Source organism: Cutaneotrichosporon oleaginosum (genome assembly GCF_008065305.1).
Source record: "Cutaneotrichosporon oleaginosum strain ATCC 20508 chromosome Unknown ATCC20508_contig03, whole genome shotgun sequence".
Taxonomy (NCBI): domain Eukaryota; kingdom Fungi; phylum Basidiomycota; class Tremellomycetes; order Trichosporonales; family Trichosporonaceae; genus Cutaneotrichosporon; species Cutaneotrichosporon oleaginosum.
The window spans coordinates 2,041,733-2,064,830 of NW_027072172.1; the positions used below are offsets into that span (position 1 = coordinate 2,041,733).

Here is a 23,098-nt window from a genome sequence, read left to right on the forward strand (position 1 = left end):
AAAGAGAGAGCGAGTGTTGAGATGAGAGAGAGAGAGAAAGAGTGGGCGGCTGGGTATTTATAATGAAAGACGGCGAGAAACGGGGGGAGTGATGGCTGTCGGCTGCGGAGGGAGATGAATGGACGCCATCGAGACACAGCGCTCGAGTGGAACGGGGGTGGGAGGCAAATCAATGCATTCCAGGGCAATCGAGGGGCGAGTGCTAAGTGTGTGCTGCGGGGGGCGGGGAGAAATTGCTTAACCCTGTCAAGCTCTGGACCTGGCCAGGGGCCAAGACGTGTGCCGTTCTTTTTATAGCCTCGTGTTGCTTCTGAATTGTCTGGACGTGTGGATCAGCGTCCGGTCACTTGCACAATCACATTCACCCTTCCTCGCTCGCACTAGCCGTACTCGCCCCGATCTTGTCGCACATTGCGCACATTACACAACCCCCCCAATTTCCATGGCCTCGTTCTTGTCGCCATGTCCCATCCGCCGCCGCCATCAGGCCATCAGGCCTCTCTTTGATCTCTTTCGCACATGCCCGCACAGATCTCTCGTCGTCCATGCCCATGCCCGCATAGCTTCATTGTGACTGTTGGTCATGAGTCAGCAAGCGAGGCGGCGGGAGCGGGTCAGGACGGCGCCGCTGCCGCCATCGCTTGCCGGCTTGCCGGCTAGCACCAAGTCCTAGTCCATCTAGCCTCTACAGTTGGACTGTCGCCTCGTATGAGCTCTGATACTGCAGAGAGAGCGCGCGCGCGCGCGTCTGGCACGAGTCGCGGAACGTGGGCCGTGGCGGAAGTGCCGTCCATGCTCGTCCCCGCGTTCACGGCGCCTCTGATCCTCTGGCTTTAGACGCCGGGCCGCACTCCGCCCCCACGTACCCCCCCCCCCCCCCCCCCCCCCCCCCCCGTCTCCTCGCATGCGCACCTCCGGTGTCCGCCCCGATCACCGCACTGTCGCGACGCGGCCTCCGCAGCAGGCACAGAGCAACTGGGGTCTCATAGCGTCCACTCTTGGACGCGACGCTACGCGACGCGATATGACGACCAACATGACCTCTCCTCTGTTTTTTTCATCTCTGGCCACGCAGCTTGATGTGCTTACGTGCATGTGCGCCATACACCCCGTAGTGAGACGGGAATAGACCGCTCAGGCGCCGAGATATACGGATACCTTGCTAGCTTCCTAGGCGTTCACCTCCCTAAAAACTCCCTTGCGTCCCGTCGGAGTGCGAAATGCCTGGACGTTGACGCTAAACGGACTCGCGTGGCCGCTTCCATCTTCGCTCGTAAGCTCGTAAGCTCACAAAAGCGCTCGGCCGCATGCCCTCGTGTCTGGAGATCATACGCACGAGCCTCCACATTGATCTGCTGATCTGCTGAGCGTGTCCAGGCCTCGCATGCAATGTGGCTTAATGCGAAAAGGGCCGCTCAGCGCTCAGCGCGCTCGGACCGCTGTTTCCAATCTCCAAGGCCCAAGGCCTGGAGGAGTGAGGGCCAACCTCTGGACTCTGACAAGATCGGCAGTAGATTCGAGGCCCAACTCGGCAATCGGCCAAATATCGCCCACACTACACACTGGCCACACCATATTCTACTGCCAAAAGAATGCGGCATTCACCGATTGATAATTGATAACGTGTTAGGGGAGGCCTACAGCCAGTGGGCCTCGACTCTTGAGCAATTGAGCAATTGACAAGTTGCGTCTGGGGTGCTTGGGAGCGCCGGAAATAGATTCGGTGCAAGCCGCGGCTCCGCAACTCCTCTGCTTTTATGCCCAGAAACCGCAACTGGTAAATCAGGAGAAACAGTACAAATCAAGGGTACGCATCCGTGCACTAGTGAGATGCATCTATACTCCTATACTCCTAACAGTCGTCATTTCGTGAACAAGGTCCATTGTCTGTGTGTAACGTGATGGTGAATTACTCGGCCAGAACGGCCTCAATGATGCGGTTGATCTCGTCCTTGCGCTGCGCGAGCGGCATGCCGTACTCGCTCTCCAGCTGACGGCGCACACCCTTCTTGGTAAGCGTGTCGAGGTCGGCGCCGTCGCAAATGCGGCGGATGCTCTGCTCGAGCTGCTCGCTTGAAGGCTCGCCCGGTGCCGTGTCCCCCATGTGATGCTGCGGGAGACCATAATTGGGCGTGTGGTGGCCCATCGGCTGCGCGTAGAAGGAGCCGGTGCCGTACAGACTGCCCGCGTCGTGCCCGTGACCACTGTACGAGTTGGCGTCGCCCATCGCTGGTGCGGCATAGAATGTGCCCCTAGGAGGCGCATCTCCACCATATGAGCCAGCGCGCGAGGCGCCACGCAGGTCGGAGTACGAACCGGCCGGCGAGATTCCGCGAGGAGAGCGCATGTTGTGGCCTCCGCCGAGCTGCGAGGTCTGGTACACTGAACCGTGCCCGTACATTGACTGCGGGGCGCCGTACATCGACTGTGCGTGCAGCGATTGGCCGTACATGCTCTCCTTGTAGTCGGCGACGTACTCGCTCTTGCCAGGGCCCCAGGTGCCGTCCGAGTGGTTCGACTCCTGGTCCCACAGCTCATTCTCGTAGTCGTTCCAGCTTTTGAGAGGGATCGACTTGGGGTCGAACTTGCCTTCATCGTGAATGACAATCTTCTTACCGCCGTCGCCGACGACGAGGCGTGTCGAACCCCACGAGAAGTCGTCCATGCGCCAGAACGAGTAGATTGGAAGGTAGAACGAGAAGACGGGGATGGCAAGAATGTAGACTAAGTAAGCAAAAGTCTCCAGGCGATAGTAAACTCACAGATCATCCATGCAATCATGTCCCAACGCATCCGGAAAATGAAGACGAGAGCCTGTAGGCCATAAATGGCGGCCAACATGGCGATGGAGATGGTGGGGATGTTGCCTTGAGTCGAGACAATGATGTAAATGAGGTATCCGATGTACGCGACTGTCACAGGGGCAATGACCGTCGACACCAGGTCGATAAGGACGATGAAACGCATGGAAAAGCAGCAGAAACCGCACAAGTTCTCCTGGAAGATGAGCTCGGCCATGTTGTGGACGGTCGAGTTGATCCAACGACGACGCTGGGAGAACAGAACCTTGGCCGAGTCCGGAGCAACCGTCTGCGCCTTTGCGTCGCGCACAAACTTGGTCTTGTATGTAGGGAAGTGCTTGAGAACCAGCGTTGTCAGGTAACGGTCTTCACCCAGGTGGAGCAGATTCTTCAGGTGAAGAGTGTCGACACGGTTCTCCGAGTAATCGTGGATAATCTGATTTGAGATGAAGAGCGGCTTGCGCGTGTCCGGCGTGCGCAGGCGGTACATCGTGAAGCAACCGGGCAAACAGGTGATGGAGCCAAACAACGACTCAAACGCCTTAGCGAGGTGGTGCGAGATGAAGTACTCATACACCTGCGACATGGTGACGATCGACTGTTTGGCGTTGGTGATCGAGGTTTCGCCGCAGATACCAATGATCTTCTTGTCGTGCATACAAGCCGAAACCAGACGGTTGAGCGACAGCTCCTGGACCGTGGTGTCGGCATCGACCATGAATAGGTACTCGTAGAAGCTTGGATTGACACCGATGACGTTCTTGATTTGGTGGTAGAGTTCAAGCTCAAGGGGGTTCATCGGCGAGTTATAGTGAACCTGAGTGTCAGCAAGATTGGTGGGGGTGAGCTAACCTTGTTGAGGAAGTGCATGAGCAGCATCTGCGAGTCACGCTTGCCACGGTTTCCGGGCTTGGGGCGTTCCGTGGGCTTGCCAACCTTGACAACAACAACGTAGGGAACGACGTGGCCGGAGCACTCATACAAACCCGCGTACACCTTGCCCATGTTGTGCTGCTTCGCGCCCTCACCCAGAGACTGGAAGGACAGCGGCTCGGGATCAAGGTTGGGATCGACACCAAGAATGTCCAAGACGATAGCCGGTGTTGGCTTCTCGTTACCGTAACCCTTGATGTTGCCGTCACAGATGATGAAAAGCAGTTTACGCTTGTCGTCATAGCGCAGCTTGGCCAGCGAGTCGATGGTGCGCCGCAGAGACTCCTCGCCTTCTGTGTAACACGGGACCTGGCAGATGACAAACTTGTCATGGTTTTCGGGAGCACGCGAGGGACCGAAGTGGATGGCGGCGATGAACTTGAAGGCAATAACAGCAACCATGACGCAAGATAGGGCGAGTAGAATGTATGTCGAGAACTGGCACTGAGTCGAGTCACGCGTGTCCAGCTTGCCGATGATGAAGAGGTTTCGCAGACACTGCTTCTGCAAGCGCAGTACTTCGTCACCCACGACCCTCCGAACATCCTCCTCCAGGAGTCGAGTAACATCCTCGCCCTTGTGGTACTCGAACAGGTCAATGATCGAGCGGGACATGAACTGGCGGTCCTGTTCGGCGCGGGCGTCGGCCTGGCCGTTGCCCATGAGGTGAGTACCGCCACCATCTTGCCTCATGTAGTTGGTCATGTCGTACACATGGTCGTCGTAAATTACGACGTTCCGCTGCCCCGACATCGACTTGATGTCCTTCTTGGTGTACCCCATCCAGCCAACCTGGTACCGCGAGCGCAGCATGATCATCTGCTCGGTGTACCAGTCGGGACGCGAATCGTTGGTCCAAGCGCGGAAGTCATGGTATTTGGCGTAGACGTCCGTCGAGTTGACCGAGTCGAGAGTCACGTATGAACTGATGGCCCCCTCCGTGCCGCCACAGACGGCGGACACCTGAACAGGGAACAGAACCTCTGCCTCCTTGCCAGCGTAGGTGAAGTACGTTTTCTGATCGACAATAGGTACGATGGACTGGTGCGTTTTCCAGTACTTGGTCATGTCAAAGACCTCGCCACGGATCGAGGTGTAAGCCTGCGTGGGCTTGTCCTTGTAACTGTGCGAGGCCAGCTCGGCCTTTGTGTATACATGTTGGCGGGGGCAAATGACGAGACCAAGGCCGGCGATGACGAAGATCGTGCAGCCGCAAATGAACCAAATGATAAGGTTAATGGCTAGCTTCTCGCGCCACGCCTGGCGAATGTCCTGTCGCTTCATACGGCCGACCTTCGCGATAAGGAAGTCCGGGCACCACCATGTGAGGAACCAACAAAGCCAGACCCAGCGCCGACGCGCGCGTGACTCCTTGTACTCCTCCTTGACCTCGTTATCGTCCGGTAGAGCGTCGAGGACGTCGCGCTCGCCGCGGTTCGCCCTTTTGAGGTCCGCGTCGCGGAACATGGCCCGTGACGGAGCATACGACTCGGTGCCGAGGTTCGACTGAGAATCGCCGAACGGGCTCGTTGCTTGGCTGATGGCAAAGTTGCGCGAGTCACCATCAAAGTCGGAGCCTGGACCGCCTCCGCGAGGCGCCGGCTCAGCGTTGGCCACGAGGGGTAATGCCGCCAAAGAGTCATTGCGGTCATTGAAGTCAAAGACAGGCTCAGGCTCAGGCGACGAGGAGCGCATGCCAGGTGCGAAGGGGTCGTTGCGAGTGAGGGGGGCTTGCAGGTGAGAAGGCAGCTCAAGCCCCTCCGCCTCACGCAGCCGGTCCTCGAAGCGATGGAAAGCACGATGGGATAGGAAGACCCGGTCGGATCCAACGGCCATGTCGACATCACTCAGCTTGAGAACTCTCTTGAAGTCTCTGATGCGGTCAGCCGCCGCTGCCTGGTTTCCGATCGCGCGTTCGGTGAACTCGTCGAAGTACCGGTCGGAAAACTCTTGGTGAGTCATGCGCGTTTCGTAGTTGATGCGCATGCGCAAGGCAATCTCCGTGAGTCCGAGACTTCGAATCTGAGCACGCATGGAGCGCGCCTCGATTTGGCCAGGCAGCTGCGAGTCGTTAGGACGGAGGGCAAAGCAGAACCATGACTGCGCCGACTCAATACTGTCGAACAGACTGTTGATCGCCTGTTGGTGCTGTCCAGCAACACAATGCAGATGGGTACCCGCAGTTCCAGAGTCGTTGCCTCCGCCGACAGCATCGTCATTGCCATCCTCTTCAGTCACAGCCGAGAGCCTGGGCCCGCGCTTGCGGCGAGTAGAGGGTGCTCGCATAGGGCGCATCGGCTGCTGGGCACCGACGATGGTGTCGTCGTTGCGAGGGTGCGCCTGAGTGGCGATTGATTTAGACGACCACAAGTTGCGGATGAAGGGGTTGTTAGACCCCTGGTGGTCCGGAACGTTACTGGGTCCAGTGACACTGCCACGCAGAAGACGAAGGAGGTCGGCGCCCGCGTCGTTCGCGTTACGGTCAAGGAAGGACTCGGCAGAGTAGGTGACAGGGCCACCATAATGGTTGACAGTGAATGACGACGCGCCGCTCCGATCAAGATTGCCGATCTGGAACGACGAGTGGCCTGTGTAGCGTTTCGCCATCGTCTCAATCATGCTCGCATCCGTCTTCTTCTTGCGCGCCTGCTCATCGGCAATGGCGACAAGACCTGTCTTCGGTGCAAACAACATCTTGAGGCACTCAGTGTTGTCGTAGTAGGGGACGCGCTCGCATGGCATCTTGTCCTGGGCAGCTTCCTTTAGAGGAGCTTCCTGGATGCGATGGAGGATCCAGTTCTGGAGCTTCTCGTTGGCAAAGTTGAAGCAGAATTGGTCCAGCGAATTCACGCCGAGGGTAGGGCCGGAGTTGTTCTGGAGACCCGGGAAGTCGAGGAGGGTGATGTAAGCGGCAAAGTTCTCCTTGCAGAGCTTCTGGTTGATATTCTCGTTCAGCCAAGAGAACAGCAGCGAGTAGAGTGAGCGCGCGAGCTCGTCACGGACATCCTCAGCCTGCTCGGCGTTGAGGAATGTGGTGACCGATTCCTTGCCTAGGAGCAGCGTCTTGAACGCGAACAGCTCCTTCAGTGCGGGCAACGAAACACCCAAGAACTCGGCGACAAGCTGAAGCACGTGCTCATTTGCGACAGCGGCGCCCTCGTGCATACCCGGCTCGTCAATGAAGTCAAGGTTGCCGATGTGAAGGACACAGGCGAGCAATTGGCAGACCTGCGCCACGAGGCGCGTTGACATGCCCAATGCCTTGAACGCATTCTTGAGCTGCGAGAAACGCTCGCGGTCAGTGGGGCCGCTGCGCCGAGCGCGACACTGCAGGTAGCGATAGTCGCTAACCTGGCCCAGGTGAAGGTGCTGTCGATCCTCGCCCTCTATACCGTTCACAAGGTAGTAGAAGACGTGGAAATTGCGTTCTCCCGCGGCGGGCGTCTGGGACACACGAGTGCGCTCAAAGTAGTACTCGAGGGTCTTCATGCCTTCCAGACGTCCACGGTCGTTGAACTGCATCTCAGTGTAGTTGCCGAAGCGCGAAGCATTCTCGTTGCTGATGGTCTGGGCGTTGCCAAAAGATTCGAGGATGAACTGCATGGACGTCAGTTGGTAGCTCAGCGGCGCGCGGCACCCCACGTACGTGAGCATTGGCAATCTGGCCAGGCAGTTTGTGCGCCTTCTTGCCCGGAGGAGCGGCGGACACCTCGGCGATGGCCTTGACGGCAAGGCGGCGCAGTTCGGACTTTCCGGAGCCCGTCGCACCGCTGCGAGCGTCAGTGCCTGTAGCGCTGGCGAATATTACCTCATGAGTAGGATCTGGTCTTGTCCCGTCCGGCGCATGTTGTAGAACGCATTGAGAGCGAGGCGGAAGATATGTGGGGGCAAGCGCTCCTTGGAGCTGACCTCATCCTCGCCGACAACGTCGTCGCCGGCCGATCTGAAGTACTCATGAATGTAGTCTTGGAGGGAGATGTCGCTGTTCTGGGGTAGGGAGACGAGGGGATTAACGGAGGCGATCGCCGATGCCCCAACAGCAGTGTACTGTTGCGACGTGACATAGCGCTCACGGAGCGCGGCCAAGATGGTGTCCTCTGCAATGGAAGGCAGAGCTCTGCGCACAGTCAGCGAGGTGCATTCCAAGGTTGCCCGCGATGGACGACCTGCAGGGTCGCCGCTGCGCATCTTTTAGAGCGAGCTCAACGTACGAAAGGTCATCGATACCTTCAAAGCGAGATGATATGCGGTTCCTCGACCCCGCCGTGCCGCCGGGGACGGGCAAGGACATTGTGGGAGGAGTGTGATGGAGGTGTGACGAGACGGAGAAGGTAGACGAAGCGATGTTTTGTCGGTGGCCGGAATTCAACTCTAGTACCGGTGGCGTCCAACGCCAAGCCGTGCGGGCGGAAGCAAGGGCTTGGCCGGGGCACAGCGGGAGGGGGGAGTAGTGATGAGGGGAAAAGGAGAGACGGCGAAGGAAAGAAGAAGGATGGGGAGGAGGGGGGGGGGGGGGGGGGGGTGGGAGATGGGGAGGAAGAACGGAGAGCGAGTAACGACTTGGCCAAGTGCGATATCAAGGATGTGGGACGGTGGGTGTACGGTGTATCAAGGGCTGAAGAGGGAAGGTGGCTGTCGCTTTGTGTGAAGTTGGGCACCCCCAGGGCGGTGCGGTCAACGCGGTCCCATCCCATCCCATATCCCATACAAATCCCAGGAATGCCACCCCCGCGCGTCTTTCGGTTATCAAAAGGTATTGGGGACTCTGCATAAATTATTAGATCAAATCGGACCAGATGTCTACGTGTCTTGTACAATGCCCAGACGAGTTGAAAAGACATTATGAAGGAGATGATGGTGCATACGTGCATGTCTCTGGAGCAGGGAGGAGGATGAACAGAGGGGCTTGTTGAATGCTGATGCATTGGCTGCAACCTAATAATGTAGCCTAATAGCTAATGGTGGATGGGTGAATGGATGAGATGTGCCATGCGAGCTGCGAGATGGTCGATCCTTCCCGGCCCTCCCATCCCTTGCCTCCCCCTGTGCCTGACTTGGATTGATTGATCGTGACAACCAAATCCCTGAGATTGCTTATTAGCTTGACTTGTAATCCTCGTCGAAGGATCCAGGGGATTCAACCACATGTGCCACGCGAAGATTTAAGTGTGAGGAGCTAACAATTTACCTCACTAGCTCACGCGGGGTGTTGACGACACCCACCTCTTCTCCTACTCGTCGTTTTCAATCTCAATCTCTTTCCGCCTTCTCACATCCTCCCATCGAGTTACCATCCACTCGCGTGCATAGTTCAGCCTAGTCGTGTCACTATCTAACCCTCCCCAAGAGACGTATAGATAATGGTCAGTGCACTTTCCACCTCGTTTCCTGCGTAAGCTATAGCTAACATACTCAGAACAGGACGTGAGTCAATATGCTCCACAACACCCGACGTAGCGCTTCACTCACCCCCAAGTGTCCTCTACGTCACGGGCTTTTCGCCAAACCTTAGGGCTCGCGACCTCGCGTACGAGTTCGAGCGCTTCGGCCGCCTCGTCCGCTGCGACATCCCCGCCCTCAAGTCGCCTTCCTCGACTCGTGAGTTGTGTGCCGTCCTGTTTCGCATTGTATTTGGAGCGGGGAGTCGGCGTTGTGGGCGGCTGGCGCCAAGTTGTTCTGATGTGTGTATGTGTGTGTGTGCTGCGGAACAGGAGACATGCTGAAGGGATGGTGCCAGTCGTTGAGCGGCATCTCCCCACCATCGATTGAGCCTTCCCTCCTACCTGAGCCTCTTCGTTAGTCCTCTCCAGGTCTACTCAATCCCCGAGCGAAGCGACCAAGGCGACCGATGTCGAGAGCGACAGGAGTCTCAGTGCCGCGACATGGCGACGCGAGCAAGCGAGCGAGGCCATTTCCTCGGACGGGTCCCGCGAGCCGATCAAGACGAGCGCGTTAGGCCACGAGCCGTCAGCGTAACTCGACCGGCCCCGTGGCACTCCACACACGCGCATAGCGATCGAGCACTTTGAAGACGAGCGAGCGAGCGAGCGGTGCGAGCGGACAATCGATCCGAGCGAGCAAATCTACGCCGCAACCCTTCCTTTCTGTGACCTGTGACTTTCGCTGACCACTTACCGCAGCCTTCGCCTTTGTGGAGTTCCGCCGCGAGGATGACGCAGAGGACGCTTACTATGACATGTGAGTCGACACTGTACCCATCATCTGACCGCAGGCACGGGCGTACTGTTGAAGGCCGTCGCCTGACTGTGCAGTGGGCCAAGCGACCCCCGAGCGCCGCGTGGCGCCACGAGGAGTGAGTTGCCAGGCCTCGAGTGATCGCATGTCAGCAACTGACTTCAGCTTCCGTCGTGAGCGTGAGTGGGGCGGCCGTGGTGGTGGTGGCGGCGGTGGCGGCCGTGATCGCGACCGCCGCTCCCCTCCCCGGCGCCGTTCGCCCTCGCCTCGCCGCCGTTCGCCCTCTCCGCGTCGTCGCTCGCCCTCGCCGCGTCGCGACCGCGACAACGACCGCGACGAGCGTGACCGCGACTACGACCGCCGTGAGGGCCGTGGCCGTGAGGAGCGTGACGAGCGCGATGAGCGAGGCCGCTCTCCCTCGCGGGATGACGACCGTCGCCGCTCTGCTTCGCCGCAGCGCGAGCGTGAGCGCGAGGCGGCGGACGAGGACGCGCGTCCCGCGGAGGACGACCGTCGCGAGGACTAGGTGCGTGTACATGTTTCGCAGGCCTCGGTTATGCGCGCATGTCTGAAATTGTCTGATTACCATGAATTGTGGATGCAACGCGTTGTGCGCTTGTGGGGTATACGGCTGAGCATCGCCTTACGTAGAACTTCCAATTTGGTCTGACCGCTGTGATCCAGCTGAACCTACCACTGTGTTTGGCAAGTGTGTCGTGTGATCATCTCACCGCCTGCTCCTTAGTCTCGAGTCGCAAACAAGTTTGTCTGACACCAACATTGCGAAACATGGAGCACTAGGAGATCCGGAAACTTATCCCATTGCGCTTTTACGTTGCTGATTGCTGACTTGCTGTAATGCCTGTTACGGCAGTGATAAAACGCAGCGCACCCCCTTGTGTGGCATATGTGTCAAGTTTCAAGGCGGGGTTGACCTGTGTGCACCGACAATGATGGGTTGGGTCGCGTGAAAGCGTTTCGCTCGATCATTCGATCGCTATGCTTACTGAGGAGATCGAGCAGAGAAAGGCGTCCAGTACCAGTACATTCTCAAGGGTATATACAAGTGTGTACACTACTGCGGGGGCGCCTGCCACCCGTTCGGGTCGGACACGTCGACAGTCTCGTAGCTCTTATCATAACTGTCGTTGCCCTCGTCCTGCACGCCGTTGACCTGCTCCGGCCATCCCTGCACAAATCCGGCGCCGTATGATGGGTCCGGCGCCTGCTCATATCCTGCCTGCGCGTACGCCATCGGCATAGGCGCGGCCATCATCGCGGGCGCAGGTGGTGGCGGCATCGAGCCGTACGAGTAGCTGCTCGCCTGCATCTGGGGCGTCGCGGACCGGAAGCGCATAGGCTGGGGCGCAGGCGAGAATGAGTGGCCAACCGACACGGGGACAGGGGCGTTGGACCATGTCGGAGGAGGAGGCGGCATCGAAAGCCAATCTGGCGGCACCGTGGTCGAGCGGTACGACATGTTGTTGAAGTTTGCCACCGGGTAAGCGTTGGGGCTGCTGTCAGGTGGGGCATGTGCTGCAAGACTTACGCCATGGGGACGTGAGCGACCATGTCCTCGGTTGGAGCGGGCGACTGCGTAGGCCAGCGACGCCCCACATATGGTGGGGCGCTCAGGCGGTCCTCGGCGACGTCATTGGCACGGGGCGGGTCGTCCTTGCGGTGCAGACGAAGGTGCTGCAGGAGGTTATCCTGTCGACTGAAGGCCCGGTTGCAAAGCTTGCACGAGAACGGGCGCTCCTGCGTGTGGGTGCGGATGTGACGCTTCAGGTGCTCGAGTCGCTTGAAGGGCCGACGGCAGAAGTCGAATACGCACACAAACGTCTTCTCATCTGTCGCGCCCCCCGTCGCGGGCGTCTTGCTGCCGGCCGTGCCACTGGCATTACCCGTGCTGTCGGCTGCCGTTGACGAGGACGAGTTGGCACGCGCAACCTTGCGGGCGGGCTCCTTCTCCCCAGGTGCCAGACTCATTTCACGCTTCTCATCTTCGCCCTCAGGCTGCACCGATTTAGAGGGCGAGGAGCGCTTTGATGAGCGGGCGCGCTTCCGCTTATACGACGAGCTACCCTCGAACATGGTGACCGTGAACTGCGGCAATCCTCCAGGTCCTGCTGTGTACTGGTCGGGGGGCGGTGGGACGAAGTCCGTCGGGATGGGCTGGCCAGCCGAGTCCAGCTGCCCCACACGACCAGGCCAAAGACCTTGATCGTTTGGGTGCTCCATCATGCGGCCATCGTATCCGAGGTTGGGGTCGATGCTCGACTGTCTAGAGCCTTCCACTCCAACGTTTTGGGGCACCATGCCAGCGGGGATGCGTGCCTGGAGCGGGTAGACCTGGTCCTGGTCGGTGTAAGTGGGTGGAACGCGCCTCACGATCGAGAGGTTACTCACCAAAATCGCCGCCTCCATACCCCTGTTGCTGCCCATGAACTGCTCGTAGAGACCCCGACGAGGGTCATATCTGTGGATGTCAGTTGATGGTGAGCCGCTCGCTTACTTGAAGCTGCGGGCCGGTTCACCGACAACGACCGTCGTTGGCTCCTGGCCGGCCTTCTCACGCTTCAGGTCGCGTTCAAGCGCGTCCAGGAAGAGCCGGTCGTGAGGCACAGAAAACCAGTAGAAGACCTGACTCTGTTAGCGCGTGGTTGGGCGAACAGGAAGACGTCGTCCTCGTGTCACGGGCATACCTTTTGCTGACCAGTTAGCAACAGATTCGCGACAAAGCAGACCACATCACACCTACCTTTTTCTGTGTACGGATACACCCATTGCGGAAGAGGAAGTCGAGGAAGGCTGACCTAAGAGGTGTAAGCGTGCGTTACTAAAAAGGACAATCTAGAATGGTGTCGGGTCATACTCACTTTGGCTCCTCGAGGCAGGCATCGACGCCGGGTTTGAGGTTGCGCAGGTCAGAGAAGACGCCCTCCTCCCACTTCTTTGGGAGCTTGACAGGGCGCCCAAAGGCTTCAAAGCGGAATTGAAGGGCGCGGACTGCACAGTCAGCATGTGTGCAAGGTGTGATGCAGGGCGCAAGATGACGTACCAATGTCCGTGCCAGTGATGTGGTACAGCCCGTTCCAGAGAACACAAGCCACATCCTCGCCATTGGGAAGACGGAACTTTGACAGATCGGGGAGATGCTGGGCCCGTTAGAGTGAACAATGAAGGAGGTGTCACGCTACACTCACGCTCGTCGGGAGTGACGACCACTTGGTGGGAGCTGTAGCCAGGAACTATGGACGCGTCAGTATTGCCATGCAAAGGAAGGTTGGGGAGCGACTTACGAATAACAGGCGACAGAGAAGGTCGACGCGGGCTGTCTCGGCGTTGGTTAAACGGCGTGGAACAACGTCCGAAGGAGGGGGAAGGGGGTAGAGGATGGCCTCCTCCATTCCAGGCCCTCTGGAAGATCAGCGTTCTGAACAAGTGGCCATCTTGCTGCGCGTGCGCCGTACACGCTGCAACAAGTTTAGAATCCACCTACTCCTTGTAAGGTGCATGGTAGACCTCGACCTCTGTAGGACCGCCAAGCATGCTGAGTCGGCCCTGTGCGCTAGTTATGTTTGGTTCGAGGTGGAGTTGGGTGGCGAGGTGCAGGGGGGCGGACAAGGGAGCCGGAGTTGGAGTCGAGGCGTGAAATGGGAGGGGGCGACGTTGGATGGTTGTGGCGAGCGGGTCGGATAACGCGAGTGCGGCAATGGGGACGGCGACGGACGGCGACGGAATGAGACGCCGAAGGAAGGGAGGGCGAGGGAGAGGGTTGGATGTGCCAGTGCAAGGGATGGTATTGGTAGGGTTGTTGGTGAATGGTAGATGACGACGGTGGCCGGTGAAGGCGCGTCAAGCCTCTTGCGATGGAGTGCAACGTGAAGCGTACAGGGGGAACTGTTGCAAGGGGGACGGGGGATGGGGGGGGGGGAGTAAGAGGGGAGACTTTGCTACGCGCGGCTGCGAGTCGACGTGAGGTCGAAGATAGGCAAGTTAGATGTTGAGTAGCGAGCTGGGGGGATCGCGAGGGAGGGAGGAGGAGGCTGCGGAGTGTGTCTCGAGACGAGTGATGAGGAGGAGGGAATGGATGATGATGAGGACGATGGAGTGGAGAGAAGTGGCACCAAGTGGGTGGACGAGACGCCAGACGCCAGTCGAGACGAGGCGTCGAGGCATCGAGGCATACGAGACGCCAGGATCAAAAGGGGTCAAGGGGGGGGGGGGGACACCAAAGGGGTCTGAGCGCATCGTGGCCACCAAGCCAGGCTGAGACGCCAGACGCCAGACGCCAGACGCCAGACGGACGGGGCGGCACGGGGGTAGTAGGGGCACGGGGGCTGCTCCTGTGCCTTTCTGCATCCTAGCCTTTGGTGGCCAGTGGGTCAAAGCACGCAAAGGGATGTCAGGTCATAAAGGATACACAAGGGGGATCCCCGGGAATCCACAGGGCCACAGAGCGAAAGGGGGCGCAAGGGGAAAAGATGGGCGCACGGGTTGACTGTACAGTACGGGTCAGGACACGATAGGTGGCCAAACGGCAGACGGGAGCTTGAAAATTCCAAAACGCCAATCTCAGGTAGACCAATTCTCTTCTGAAGTAAAGTGGGGGGAACACATGGAAAGATGGCTTCAAGGCGCGCATGGACAATCCATGGCCCACACCAAAGGCGCAGTTTCAAAACGCCCTGACATGACCTGACACCAGGATGTCGACTGTCCTCTCGTAACATGGACCTTTCTTCTTTGCCGGCCGGTGCACACTACCCGTCATGCCGTCAACTGCCGCCTCCCCTCCACCTCCTGCTCTCTGATCTCTGACCTCGCGACCTCGCTTGCGATGGCTGCTCTCATTCTCCGGCCTCCGGATCCGCACACTTCCCATGTTCCCCGGCGCCCCCACCTCCCTCCGGGATCCAGCGATTCCGACACACGGTGTGACACGACGCCAAACCCCTTAAACCCCCTGTGTCGCGTCTCGTTCAACGCGTCCAAGCTGATCTCGACCACAACCCGAGAACTCTGAACTACTACTGCGCTGTTCATATCTGCTGCTTTGCGTCGCATCGCACCGCAAAGGCAAGCCTTTGACCGTTGGGGAGTTGGGGAGGAGGGCGCAGAGGCACCAAAACTACACACTCGGTGATTCGATGTGTGCGTGCATAGCACAGGGCGCAAAGCCCTTTGCGACCGTCGAGTGAGGCTGCTGAGGGGCATGAGGATATGAGGAGGGCGATGATTCCGATGTGAAGGCCATGAATCATGGGAGTCATAAACACACATACACGACCTACCGAGTCGCCGGATCGCCAGCTGTTAGTCGATACAAGTTCGCGAACATTTCGCACGACAGAGTTCAGTCAGTTTTTAAGAATGCAAGCGGCGCCTCGAAGCTCCCAGGGGGAATTGAGGAGGGCTCCTGTCGATCTAGCGAAGATCAGAAGATTCCAAAGATCGTCTCCACCGTTTCTTTGCGAATCGCGGATCGCGAACCGACACATGTGAACATGCAAATCCGGCGACTGGGTGACCGGGCGGAGCGGCGGAGTGGGCGGCCCGCGGCCCGGTTGGCTTGTATTCAGTCCAGCGTGCGATGAGGGTCGAAAGTGATGTGCATGTTCAAGAAGATCATCGCGATCGCCGGGCGCGCCGGTGGCCCGGTGGCGTCAATCTTGGGCGATCCATCTGAAATCTGCGATCTGCGACATCTGGTGCGGACACGGACTGTGCGGCTGTGTGGACCTAATCACAATCATAATGAGATGCATAATAATCAATTCTATGTGTGTCTTGTGTATCTTCATTAGCCTCAATGTTAATCTCATCAATCATTCCAAGTAGCCCTATTTGACTGACCTGCCGTGCTTATTTTCGACTTTCCTTCACCCAGCCCAACCTATTTCCCACGTGCGTGTGACGGTGACATCCATTCATGCATTCATCCCTTGATCTGGGGGCGCCAACGAAACGCCACCAACCAACCTCCACCCCAGGTCACCCACTCCGTCATCGACTCGGCCACCATTGACCAACATTGCTTCCCGCTCTCGCTACTCTCGACCCCCTCCGAGCTCTCCAGCTTCCATCACTCTCCTACATCTTAATGTCCTCACACGACATGCCGCGCCCTCGAATTCCCCCACCTGTTCCTCCCAAGCCAAGGCTAGCCGCGCGTGCGCAGCATACACATCATGCTTCTCCCGTCGCCCATCCAAACGCCCCTCCCCTTCCACACGCCCCGCGCCCACAAATACACCCCGACTCTACAGTGACACCACCACTACGCGCTGCGCAACTCTCGCCCCCTCGAGGTAGACCGCTTGCTGAGCGCCCCGGTCCCGTGCCGTACGCACAGGAGCCGTACCGCTCATCCAGCTTCTACTCGTCGTACAGCGCATCCAGCTCCAGCTCCTCCGTGCAGGGCGGCAAGCGAGTGCGCGTCCACAACGCTGTGTCGAGTGTGACCCAGTCTCACGCGTTTCAGTCTGCTTCTGGCGCCACTGCTGGCTTCACTTCGCGCGCACGCGGGTTGCTAGGCACAGCGGCGAGCTTCGCTGCGGGCGCAGCGAGCCAGGCGGCCAGTTCGGTAACGGGAGGAGGCGCAGAGAAGCCGCAGACGTGGGGCGAGTGGGCCCGCGAGTGGCGCGACGGGCGCAAGAGTAGCATCAAGGGCCAAGAAGTGCTCAACCTTCTGCCTGGATGGGCTGTGAAGCGCCCGTGCAAAGACGGCGGCGAAGACGGTGAGTCGAGGTGAGAACCGGCTAACATTCAGCGTTTGATCTGCACGTTTCTACGGCGGGCTTCTGCTCGTTTATCCGCGACCCGTCGAGCGCGACGCGGACCCAGCGCGCGCTCATGGGCATCGCCAAGCGCTTTGCCGCCCTGCCGGCTATTCCTGTCGAGTCGCAGATGTCGCAAGTCATGGACGAGGCGTTGACCGACGAGCCGGCGCCCATGGACTTCCCGGCAGCCGACAAGCCGCCATCAGCGACCCGGTCAGGCGCTCCGGCAAGCAGGTCGACCGACTCCCCACCACCGAGCAGAAGCAATACAAGCGAGATGGCATTTGCCAATCCCGAAGTGCTGTCGCTGGCGCACGAATATCTCGACTCGCGACTACGCCCGTTTTGGTCGAGCGTGCTTCCGTTCCGCCGCGTGGCGCTGAGCATGTACACCATCCCCTTGCCGCAGAAGAATGGCGAGGCGCCGCCCAAGCCTGACGCTGAGTTGTTCCGCCAGGAGCCCCTCATGCGGACGACATTCACGACCAACGGCCAGGGCCACTTTGCGCACCATTTCGTCATTCCTTGGCAACGAATCTGCACGCACCCGCAGTCGGTGCCGATGGCGTTTGCCGACGACCCGGCTAACGACCGCACGGACTGGGGTCTTGTCATCCACGCCGAGCTATTGAGCGAGGAGGGCCCGGATAGACTCGTCCAAGCCTCGCCGTCCGACGTGCCGTACGAGCAGCGCGTGCCACGGCGAGTGTCGAGCGCAACCAGCTTCTTTTCGAGCGCCGAGCCTCCCAACCAGAATGACGGCGACGGCGAGCAAGAGATGGGCCTCATGGGTCTGGGGATCGGGCGGACAGCCGTCACCTCTGATGTGGTAGTGGGCATCTCTCGGCCGGGAGGGATTCGCGTCATTTCTGACCTCGACGATACCGTCAAGCACTCAGATATCCTCAGCGGACCGCGAGAGGTGTTCCGCAATGTCTTCTGCCGGCGCCTCGAGGATATTGCCGTGCCCGGCATGAGTGAGCTTTACCAGAAGCTCACGCAGGAGGGCATGTCTTCTTTGCACTTCGTGTCCAACTCGCCCTTTGAGCTGTTCCCAATCGTGACAGAGTTCTTCAAGCTGCACCGCTTCCCGACGTACTACAGTCTCAAGCTCAAGTTCTACGGCGGGCGGTCAATAGTGACGTCTCTCTTTGAGCCGGCGGGCGAGCGCAAGCGCCCGTCCATTCTGGAGATCCTCGACGAGTTCGACGACTCGACATTCATCTTGATCGGTGACTCGGGCGAGCAAGATTTGGAACTGTACACGGCCATTGCGCATGAACGGCCCACTCAGATCGCCGCGATATTCATTCGCGACGTCACCTCAGGCCGCGTGGACGAACTTCGCCGCATGGCTGGCGACCCGACCAAGCTTGACCGAGACCTTGGGGACATCAAGCTCGACAGCCCACCGTCCGGAGCAAGCACACCCGGCACGCCGAGCGGCCGGCCCACCAAGGAGGATATTGACGGCACCATGGCCGAGCTGCAGGAGCTGAGCGCGAGCGAGCAGAAGCTCCTCCGCCGCGCCGCGCAGTGGGAGTACCGCGTGCAGCGCGCGTACGAGCAGGTGCCGGACAACGTCCCGCTCGTGTTCTTCAAAGAGGCTGAGGAGATTGAGAGCCTGGCGCGCGGCATCGTGCGCGAGGCCGCCAAGGAAGCCGCCATCCCTACTCCCGGCAAGGGCGCGCGGCCGGAGCATTACCACAAAGCGCACACCGGCAGTGTGCGGATGGACGACCGGATGTGCGGGGAGTTGATCGAGGGCGCTGAGCGGCGCTCCGAGTCGTCCGTGAGCACAGTGTCTACAGCCTCGACGCCGTCTACCCCTTCGACCCGCTCCACACCGTCCCCAACCCGGAAATAGATAGACTGGTGATCTCGGGAAATAGCCCTAGCCCGAGTCCAGATAAGAAGCAGGGTGTCTATTTTGTGCACGGATGAGATCGATGTGCATTGACCGAGCAAACTCCGAGCTCTACGCAGCATGAACGAATGCACCGCTCGGCGTGCTGGGGATGCGTGCGGGAGAGGCACCGCACTGCCGAGAGAGGCAGCATGCACAATGCACATGTCAGCCTGCTTGGTCCCAAGCCCTTGGCTGCAAAACTCACACACGTGTGTGGTCGCTTACAATGACGTCTTGTCCCGGTGGCGGCGTGCACAAAGTTGATTCGCGGCCTGATCTCGTCGTCTCCTCATTCCACCAACAAGTCATCACCGTCTTCCGAACGCCACTGTATCTGCCAGCACAGGCAGCATGCTCGCCCCCCCGGTCAGCTCTATTCCCGGTACGTACGCGACGCCGACGGCGCTGACAGCAGTCGGGACTCTCCTCCTCACAGTTTTCCAGGTGAGTGGCGACGCAAGATGGGAGTGAGATGGGAGAGGACAGGAGGGCGGCGGTTGTCTCACACGATCGCGCGGGCCTCACACGAGACGCGCCGCGCAGTCATGCGATCGCCGCGAGGCCCCTCTCATGCCGCGCACCCCGTTGGCACCAAGCTGCCGACGGCACTGATCGCCTTCCTCCATCCTTGTGGCCGCTCCTGCATCGCGTCACGTCCTCGCGGCGCTTAGCGCGCCACCTTTCGACGTACGCGCTGACCCCAGTCCATCGCAGAAGTCGTCCTTCTTTGTATTGCAGGCTACGTGCTTGCCTCCACTGGTGTAACGGACAAGGCGACGCAGCGCAAGCTCAACGTCATCAATGTCTCGCTCTTCACCCCCGCCCTGCTCTTCAGCAAGGTGGCGTTTAGCCTTACGCCTGCCAAGCTGAAGGAGATGTGGATTATCCCACTAAGGTGAGTTGCATGCGTTGGCGGCGCCGGCATCCACTGCAGATGGCCTCGCGAGCCGCTGCGTTGGATGTTGGCGTCATGTGTAAGGCGAGGCTCGGACACAGTGCCTGGTTGCTGCGCACCCTCCTGGTGTGTACAAGCTGCTGCGCTCGCCACATTCCCCTCCGCGTCCCTAGGTCAACGCTCATGCCAGCTTTGTCGTCATCACCGGCGTGTCCGCCCTCGTCGCTTGGGTCCTGTCCAAGGTTTTCAAGCTCAAGAAGTCGCAGACCGCCTTCGCTATTTGCGCCGCCATGTTCCAGAACTCGAACTCGCTGCCCATCGCGCTCGTCCAGTCGCTCGTCGGCGTCGTTCCAGGCCTCAAGTGGGGCAAGGACGACTCGAAGGACGCTATGCTCGGTCGCGCTCTGACCTACATGGTGCTGTACTCGACGCTGGGCATGGTGCTGCGTTGGTCGTACGGTGTCAAGCTCCTTGCGTCCGCGGACGACGAAGAACCTGCACTTCCCCTCACCTCCGAGCCCGAAAGCCACGTTCAGAACGTCGTGGTCGCGTCGCCGACTACTACCACTGGACAGCCTATCAATATGCTCTCCCCTGAGCCCATGGGGCGCGAAGACCCCTTCAACTCTCTCGAGGCGCTGGCTGCAAGCAACCGCGCCTCTGTTCCCGTTCCCCGTGGTCTCAGTGGGGCCCGCGGTCGCGCCATGAGCGGTGAAAGCGAGCAGCGCCCTGGCTCCCTCCCAATCTCGCCTAGCCCTCTGGGCCGGAGCCCGCGCGCGTTCTCTCCCGCTGGCCCTCGCCAGCGTCGCGGAAGTGCGCTGAGCCGTTCATCGAGCCGCTCGCGCCTGCCGTCTAGAGCCGACTCGGGGCGCGACTTCTGGAACTTGCCTGCCGAGCAGACGCGGCGGCATGAACTAGTGGACTTGGCTGAGGACAGCTCTGAGTCCGAGGCCGAGGACGCAGACGAGTGGGGTGGACCTGAAATGCCTCTACTCCGACGCCGCATCTCCCCCTCGGCGCCATTCGTGAAGCGCGCCGTGGTTCGCGCTCGCGTAGTTGCCCTCAACGCGTGGAATGGGTTCTACGCTTTCATGACGGTGCCGACTTGGGCCGCCCTCATCTCAATCATTATCGCGCTCATTCCGCCCCTCCAAGCCTTTGTGTCGGGCATACACCCCTTTGTCGCCGCCATCAAGTCGGCCGGCCAGTGCTCCATCCCTGTGACGTTGGTCGTTTTGGGTGCGTTCTTCTACACGCCCCCGCAGGCCGTGCAGCTCCCCGACGAGATTGACCGCACGCTCAAGGGCTACATCGAGCGCAAGATCCGCGCTCTCAAAACGCGCGAGAAGAGCAACGCGTACGAGGGCGAGAACCGCGCCGTTTTCGTCGCTGTCGTGTCCCGCATGATCCTCGTGCCTCTCCTCTTCCTCCCCGCCATTGCGTACATCGCGCGCACCGACCCCTTCCCCGCTGCGGCGGACCCCGTGTTCATTCTCTGCTCCGTGCTTCTTGTGTCGAGCCCACCCGCGCTCACCCTTGCGCAGCTCACCCAGGCTGCCAGCGGGGATGCGTTCGAGCGCCTCATCTCCAAGACAATCTCTTGGTCGTACGCCGTCCTTACCCCGCCCCTCACGATCGCGTACGTCGTCATTGGGCTCGTGTTCTCCAAGCTGTAGCCCCCGTGCAGCTCGCGTGTGTCAGGTCTTGCTCTGTTCTCCTTCAGTGACAGTAGTAGTGTAGCCGTTGCGTGTCGTGTCGTCGCGGTAGCCTTTATGCATAGCTTATTCCAACAGCGAGTGGAAATGTGCACGCCGTAATGTTTAACCCGCGTCAAGCTATGATGTACAAGGTATGCATGTAGCTCGTCTATAGCCCCGGACTCTAGGAACTCTAGTGACGCCAGCTGTTTGTTAGCGCGCTCATCGGGACTGCTCACATCTTGACCGTCTTGTCGCGCCCCCCGCTGACGACCTTGTCCGCAACGAAATCGACGCAGTAGACCTCGTCTGTATGTCCCGGCAGGTCGTTCTTGATCTTGAAAGTCTTGAGGTTCCACAACTTGAGCGTCGAGTCCTTGCTCGCCGACACGAGCATCCGACTATCCGCGCTCCACGCGACGCGGTACACAGCCGCGACGTGCCCGCGCAAGCTGGCAACGAACTTGCCCGTCTTCCCCTCCCACAGCTTCACAGCGTTGTCGAAGCCTGCACTCGCTACAAACCGACCATCGGGGCTGAATGCCACATGGCACACCTGCTTCTGGTGGCCCGTGAGACGCGCCGCCGGCTTCTTCGGGTTGCCCGATACTGGCGGCGCAGCCTGGTCCGGCCACAAGAACAGCGTGTGATCATCGCTTCCCGTGATCAACGTCTCGGGTTGGGTCGCCACATGGGCGCGGTAGCGCGCTAGCGCGCGTGCCTTCGCCTCGTTCACGTCGGCCGGGTGCTTGCCCGTGTGGTCGTATGGCCCGGTGCGGAGGACGAAGTCGGTCGACAACGCTACGGTGTTTACCCAGTGCGCGTGCTCGTTGAGCGTCCTGATCAACTTGCCCTGGAGTTAGACGTCGCTTAGCTCAGTTACTCACGTCGACACCGCTCCACACCTTGACTGTCCGGTCCGACGAACCGGTGTAGATGACATTCTCACCGCCCCACCGCACAGCGTTGACGCTCGCCGCGTGCCCCGTCAACACGAACTCGAGCTTGCGGTTGCCTGTGTTCCACACGCGCACCGTCCCGTCCTTGCTCGCGCTCGCCAACCTCTGCGTGTCCCCCTTTGCGAGATGGAGAGGCTCCCACGCAAGCGACGTGATCCACTTGGTGTGCCCCGTCATCGGCTGGCTCCCCTTGCCCGTCTTGGCGTCCCACACGCGCACCTGCCCGTCGTGCCCGCCCGTCGCGAGCGTCTTCTCCATCCCATCCCACTCCGTGCAGAGCACCCAGCCGCGGTGGCCCGCGAGCGTATGCTTCGGCGTCTCCGTCTCCATGTCCCAAATCCGTGCCGTCGCGTCGCCCGACCCCGTCGCGGCATACCGCCCAGTAGGCGACTGGGCCGTGCACAAAATCGGGCTCCCGTGCCCGCTCAGCGTCGCGCTACACCGTCCGACTCCGCGCACACGGAACACGGCCTGCGGCTCGGCCCACAGCTCGAACACATCTTCCGGCGAGAACTTGTTCGACGCCAGCGCGTCCGCGTTGATGCTCTCGTGGATCGCGACCCGCGCCCCCTCCTTCGGCAACAAGTGGAACGCGTACGGCATCGGGTCCTCGTCCTGCGGTCAGCTCCTCCTACAGTTATTCTCACCTCTCCCTTCAGCTTGTTGATGAGCATCTGCAGCGCATCCCGCCCCGTATCGGCTGGGAGGTTGATCGCGGGGCCGACGCTCTCGCCCGTCTCGGCATTCTTAAACTGCACCACGATACTGGGGATCGGCGCCGCGGGCTCGGGCACCACGGGCGGCGCAATACTCTTGGAGTACGCGCTCTTCTGGCGTTTCGGCGGGGGCAGCTGCGTCGCCATGTTGTGTTGGTAAGTCTGCGGGGGATTGGCGGTGCTAAACCTGCACCTGTGGTATGAGCAC

The 23,098-nt window shown here is 60.0% G+C and overlaps 7 protein-coding genes across 7 annotated transcripts; 3 read left to right on the forward strand and 4 right to left on the reverse strand.

Moving 5' to 3' along the window:
• Window positions 1-1,909: 1,909 nt before the first annotated feature.
• COLE_04016 (uncharacterized protein) lies at window positions 1,910-8,025 on the reverse strand (the record flags this gene model as incomplete). Its single annotated transcript, XM_018427156.2, has 6 exons — window positions 1,910-2,724; window positions 2,763-3,618; window positions 3,654-7,331; window positions 7,381-7,504; window positions 7,543-7,851; window positions 7,946-8,025. 6 exons carry the CDS (start codon window positions 8,023-8,025, stop codon window positions 1,910-1,912), a joined length of 5,862 nt encoding a protein of 1,953 aa, XP_018274785.1.
• Window positions 8,026-9,094: 1,069 nt separating this feature from the next.
• Window positions 9,095-10,455, forward strand: COLE_04017 (uncharacterized protein; the record flags this gene model as incomplete). Its single annotated transcript, XM_018425684.2, has 5 exons — window positions 9,095-9,126; window positions 9,211-9,332; window positions 9,875-9,932; window positions 9,967-10,047; window positions 10,095-10,455. The coding sequence occupies 5 exons, from the start codon at window positions 9,095-9,097 to the stop codon at window positions 10,453-10,455; spliced, it is 654 nt and encodes a 217-aa protein (XP_018282560.1).
• A 549-nt stretch (window positions 10,456-11,004) lies between these two features.
• Window positions 11,005-13,481, reverse strand: COLE_04018 (uncharacterized protein; the record flags this gene model as incomplete). Its single annotated transcript, XM_065626318.1, has 10 exons — window positions 11,005-11,443; window positions 11,479-12,287; window positions 12,339-12,408; window positions 12,445-12,578; window positions 12,691-12,745; window positions 12,809-12,938; window positions 12,991-13,087; window positions 13,136-13,180; window positions 13,232-13,349; window positions 13,432-13,481. 10 exons carry the CDS (start codon window positions 13,479-13,481, stop codon window positions 11,005-11,007), a joined length of 1,947 nt encoding a protein of 648 aa, XP_065482399.1.
• Window positions 13,482-14,702: 1,221 nt separating this feature from the next.
• Window positions 14,703-15,215, reverse strand: COLE_04019 (uncharacterized protein; the record flags this gene model as incomplete). Its single annotated transcript, XM_018427240.2, has 1 exon — window positions 14,703-15,215. One exon carries the CDS (start codon window positions 15,213-15,215, stop codon window positions 14,703-14,705), a length of 513 nt encoding a protein of 170 aa, XP_018282562.1.
• An 820-nt stretch (window positions 15,216-16,035) lies between these two features.
• Window positions 16,036-18,581, forward strand: COLE_04020 (uncharacterized protein; the record flags this gene model as incomplete). Its single annotated transcript, XM_018426269.2, has 2 exons — window positions 16,036-16,672; window positions 16,705-18,581. 2 exons carry the CDS (start codon window positions 16,036-16,038, stop codon window positions 18,579-18,581), a joined length of 2,514 nt encoding a protein of 837 aa, XP_018282563.1.
• A 393-nt stretch (window positions 18,582-18,974) lies between these two features.
• On the forward strand, window positions 18,975-21,194 carry COLE_04021 (uncharacterized protein; the record flags this gene model as incomplete). The annotated part of the gene is made up of 4 exons (XM_018421708.2): window positions 18,975-19,005; window positions 19,039-19,067; window positions 19,328-19,518; window positions 19,709-21,194. The coding sequence occupies 4 exons, from the start codon at window positions 18,975-18,977 to the stop codon at window positions 21,192-21,194; spliced, it is 1,737 nt and encodes a 578-aa protein (XP_018282564.1).
• A 256-nt stretch (window positions 21,195-21,450) lies between these two features.
• COLE_04022 (uncharacterized protein) lies at window positions 21,451-23,037 on the reverse strand (the record flags this gene model as incomplete). The annotated part of the gene is made up of 3 exons (XM_018420625.2): window positions 21,451-22,068; window positions 22,103-22,789; window positions 22,822-23,037. The coding sequence occupies 3 exons, from the start codon at window positions 23,035-23,037 to the stop codon at window positions 21,451-21,453; spliced, it is 1,521 nt and encodes a 506-aa protein (XP_018282565.2).
• Between the last annotated feature and the right edge of the window lie 61 nt (window positions 23,038-23,098).